We start from the raw sequence: 4,225 nt of genomic DNA, 5'->3' as shown, positions 1-4,225 counted from the left end.
CTAAAATATATAATTCACACCAAAAAAGCTGGATATATGCTGGTTTCTTTTACTGAATTGAATCTACTGTAAGTGTATCAATGGGAGTCCTATTAACTTCCAGTAGTGAGCAATGAGTTTCCGCTAACCGAGTCTACACTCTTCCCCAAGGTCACCAGGTGGTCCAGCAGGACTGGGATGAGATGGGGTGGGATGCCATGGGGCAGGCCAAAGTATGGTGCAGGGATTCAGCGTAGGAAGGGATTGGATCAGGGAAGACAGAATACCTTAAAGAGGCCTTAGGAGGTAGACTCTGAATCTTCTGAGCTGTTCTGGCTGGGCCTCGGTGCTCTCTGTGGACTCGCTGGGTTCCTTGCTGTCATTGCCACTATCATCAGCAGCTGGATTCTTCTCCTGAGCATCCTCTTCAGAACTAGGAAGTGTGCTTCCCTGGGATTCCTGGTTTTCCCTGGAGCCCAGCACCACATACCTGCCCTTCTCCTTCAGCTCTGGCTGCCTTCTCAGCTCACTGGCCATGTGCGAAAGATCCCGCTTCATCGCATAAGCATCTTCCCCATCTGCATAGTATTTGGGCTCCACCTCACTAACCTGAAAGTTGAGCGTGTTAGAATAGAGGTTCAAGGCTGCTCGGTTACTCTTCCTGACGTGCAGGGACACGTACCTGGCGCTAAAGTTCTCGATCATGGCCCGGGAGGCCTGGTCCATCAGCTTCTGCGCCAGGCCAAGGCGCCGGTGCGAACGCTTCACGGCCAGTGAAGTGATATGTCCATGCGGGACATCATCTGGGTCCTCCTCCATTTTGGCCAGGACGTAGCCCACAATTTTCCCATCCTCATCCTCAGCAATGTAAGAAAGCTGGGGCCAGGAAAGGCCATGGTAGAAATAGTATTTCATCTGGTAATTCTCGGGAAGGCAAAGAAGGTTGCAGTGTTGCATGTTAATCAGGTCGTCTGGCCGAGCATTGCGGATGTTCATAATGGCGGCGGGTAGCAAATAGGAGTCGGATGGTGGCGACTGAAAAGCGGCTGCCACTAAGCGCCAAGAGTCACTTGGCCTCGAGGATTTGAGTCCACAGAGTGGAAGTCGTAGGGCTGAACGACGGGGACGCTGGCTATCCGGAAGGCGGGATGAGCGGGACACGGAAGAGGCGGTGCTAAGAAACAGCTTTCGAAGTGCGCCACCTAGTCCCAGCCAATGAGGTTTTCACGTTATATTGCTGGTGCGTGTGCAACGCTTGGGGGGGGGGGATGTGCAGTTTATTATGATCTCCTTGGTTTTAAATGTAACGTTTGCTCTGTTGCTGCCACTATATTTGTTTGTTTCAATTTTCAGTTTCTTTATTTGGATACATCTGGGTAAACTTTGATGAACTAAATAAATCTATATAAACAGAACATAGATCGGGAACCAATGACCCCGAACATTGCACACAGCCCAGAAATACCCACTCAGACCCCCTACCAGTACTCTCTGACCCAGTGTTCCAAAAGTAACCATCGCCTAGATTTCTAACAGTCTCTGTATAAATGGAATCATGGTGCACACACTCTTTTTATGTTGAAACACCCCCCGCCCGCTCCCCACCATTTGTTTCGGCTACCTTGTGTGTAGTTGGGAGCTCCTCATATTCTTTCCTGTTTGATATTCCATTGCCTAAATATATCTATATAAACTGTTGATGACAGTTTGTATTATTTCCAGTTTGGGAATATAGTGACTAGTGTAGCTAAACGTTCTGGAACATCCCTTTTGTAGAAACATGCATGTTTACCCAGGATTAGAATTATGGTGTTAGAAGATATTATGGTGTTCAACCTCTATAAATAATGTTAAGCAATTTTGCAAGGTGGTTGCTCTCTAACTGAACCCAAATCTGTCTGACCTCTGTGCAGCAAAGCCAATCACTGAGATATCAGGTATGCAGTAAGAAAAGTTTAAAGGAGAAGCAGTTGAACAGAAGATGGGAGGACAAACCTCAAATTAGCCTCGCGAAGGGGAAAGAACAATTTTTTAAGTAATCATAGGGATTGAGATTTATACAAATTGATTAAAGGGCAGGAAACATGAGGAAAGGTGGAGCATGTGCATTGAGCAAAACGTACGATACAGCCCATGTTCATTTTAGGAATAGAGACAACATCAGAAGGAGGCTAAATTCAGCCCCTGAGCTCATGAAATTATCTTAGACAAGGAGAAAGGCTATGGCATGCTCTGAGAGAAGGTATAAACGAGATGGGTTTTAGGCTTGTTATTTCAGGTAAGAAATTCAGGGCCTTACTTGATCCTAGGCTGAAACCATATCGGTTGACCTTGAGTCCAGGCTTCCGTAGAGACAGCTGGTGGATTTGTTGGTGCAGTTTGAAAAGACACAGTAGCTGATTAGGGAGAAATAGTTCTCTGAAAAACAAGCTTTAAACTTTCTGCTGGTTTCAACCTCACTAACCCAATGGGGCACGGTTTTATTGCTTGTGTGTAGGTAGTGGTATTACATTGTGATTTTATTTTGCATTTCCCTAATGACCAAAGAAGTTGAACACTTTTTTTTTTTTTTACATCCTTATTAGCCATTCTCTATTCTTTTGTAAGAAGTGGCTCTTCAAGTCTTTTTTTTTTTTTTTTTCTGTTGGGTTGTATGTCTTTAGTTCATTAATATTTAATACTTTTTAAATGTTAAATTCCAGCACACTTAACATACAAAGTAATATTAGTTTCAGGTGTACAATATAGTGATCCAACAATTCAATTCATCACCCAGTGCACTCCTTAATCCTTATCACTTATTTAACCCATCCTCCACCCACCCAACCATCAGTTTGTTCTCTACAGTTAAAAGTCTGTTTCCTGGTTTGTCTCTTTTTTTTTTTTTTTTGCTCGTTTATTTCTTAAATGCCACATATTAATGAAATCATATGGTATTTATCTTTCTTTGACTGACTTATTTCAGTTAACATTATATATATACTCTAGCCCCATCTAGGTTGTTGCAAATGGCAAAATTTCATTCTTTTTAATGGCTGAATAATATTCCATTCTGTATATATACCATATCTTCTTTATCCAATCATCTATCAATAGATACTTGGGTTGCTGCCATAATTTGGCTATTGTAAATAATGCTGCTATAAACATGAGGGTGGATGTAAACCTTTGAATTCCTGTTTTCTTTAAATTTTATTTTTTGGGTAAATACCCAGGAGTGTGACTATTAGTTCATAGAGTAATTCTATTTTTATTTTTTTCTTGAGAGAGAGTGAGCACACATGAGCAGGAGAAAGGCAGACGTAAAGGGAGAGAAAGAATCTTTGGCAGGCTCCAGGCTGAGCACTGAGCCTCAGGGGCTCAGTCTCACAACTGTGAGATTATGACCTGAGCTGAAATTGAGAGTTGGACACTTAAATGACTAAGCCACCAGTGGCCCCTATTTTTAATTTTTTAAGGAAACTCCATGCTGGTTTCCACAGTGACTGCCCCAGTTTGCATTCCCATGTCCTTGCCAACACTTGCTGTTAGGTTTCACAGTTTTTAAAAATATATATTCTGAGGGAGGGGGGACACCTGGGTGGCTCCCAGGCTCAATTGGTTGGGCATCCAACTTCTGTTCAGGTCATGATCTCATGGTTTGTGAGTTCAAGCCCCACCTTAGGCTTGTTGCTGTCAGCACAGAGCCCATTTCAGATCCTCTGTCCCCCTCTCTCTATTCCTCCCCCACTTGTGCTCTCTCAAAAATAAACATTAAAATATATATACATGTATATATATTATATATATTCTGGATAAGAATCCTTTGTCAGATACACTATGGTGAATAGCATCCTACTCTATTGGTTGATTTTTCAATCTCTTAATTGTGATTTTTGACCCCAAACTAGAATTTTAACATAGTCCAATTTGTCCAGTTTTTAGATTTCATGGTTAGTGCTTTGTGTGCCCTGTTTAAGAAATCTTTGCCTACTCTTAGGTTTTAGAGATGTTCTTCTATGTCATCTTCTGAAACCCTTTTTGTTTTACATTTTATGTTTAGATATGCAGTCCACTGGAATTTATTTCTGTGTAATTTGTGAGGTAGAGGTTCGACTCTTTGTTGTTGTTGTTGTTGTTGGGCCTGTATGGATATTCTGTTCATCTAGCACAATTCATTGGAAAAAATCATACTTCCTCCACTGGATTGCATTGTTTCCTTTGTTATAATGTAAATGAACCAAAGTTCATTTGCTAAATCCACAGA

The 4,225-nt window shown here is 42.0% G+C and overlaps 1 protein-coding gene across 1 annotated transcript; it reads right to left on the bottom strand.

Annotated features, from left to right (window-relative positions):
- Positions 1-278: 278 nt before the first annotated feature.
- NAA11 (N(alpha)-acetyltransferase 11, NatA catalytic subunit) lies at positions 279-975 on the bottom strand. Its single transcript, XM_029926553.1, is given in 2 exon segments — positions 279-315; positions 317-975. Coding segments are annotated over 2 exon segments (696 nt in total).
- Positions 976-4,225: the final 3,250 nt, after the last annotated feature.

This window comes from Suricata suricatta, chromosome 1, assembly GCF_006229205.1.
Source record: "Suricata suricatta isolate VVHF042 chromosome 1, meerkat_22Aug2017_6uvM2_HiC, whole genome shotgun sequence".
Classification (NCBI taxonomy): domain Eukaryota; kingdom Metazoa; phylum Chordata; class Mammalia; order Carnivora; family Herpestidae; genus Suricata; species Suricata suricatta.
Note: the sequence above shows the minus strand (reverse complement) of the source record. Positions and strands in the feature narration are given on the sequence as shown.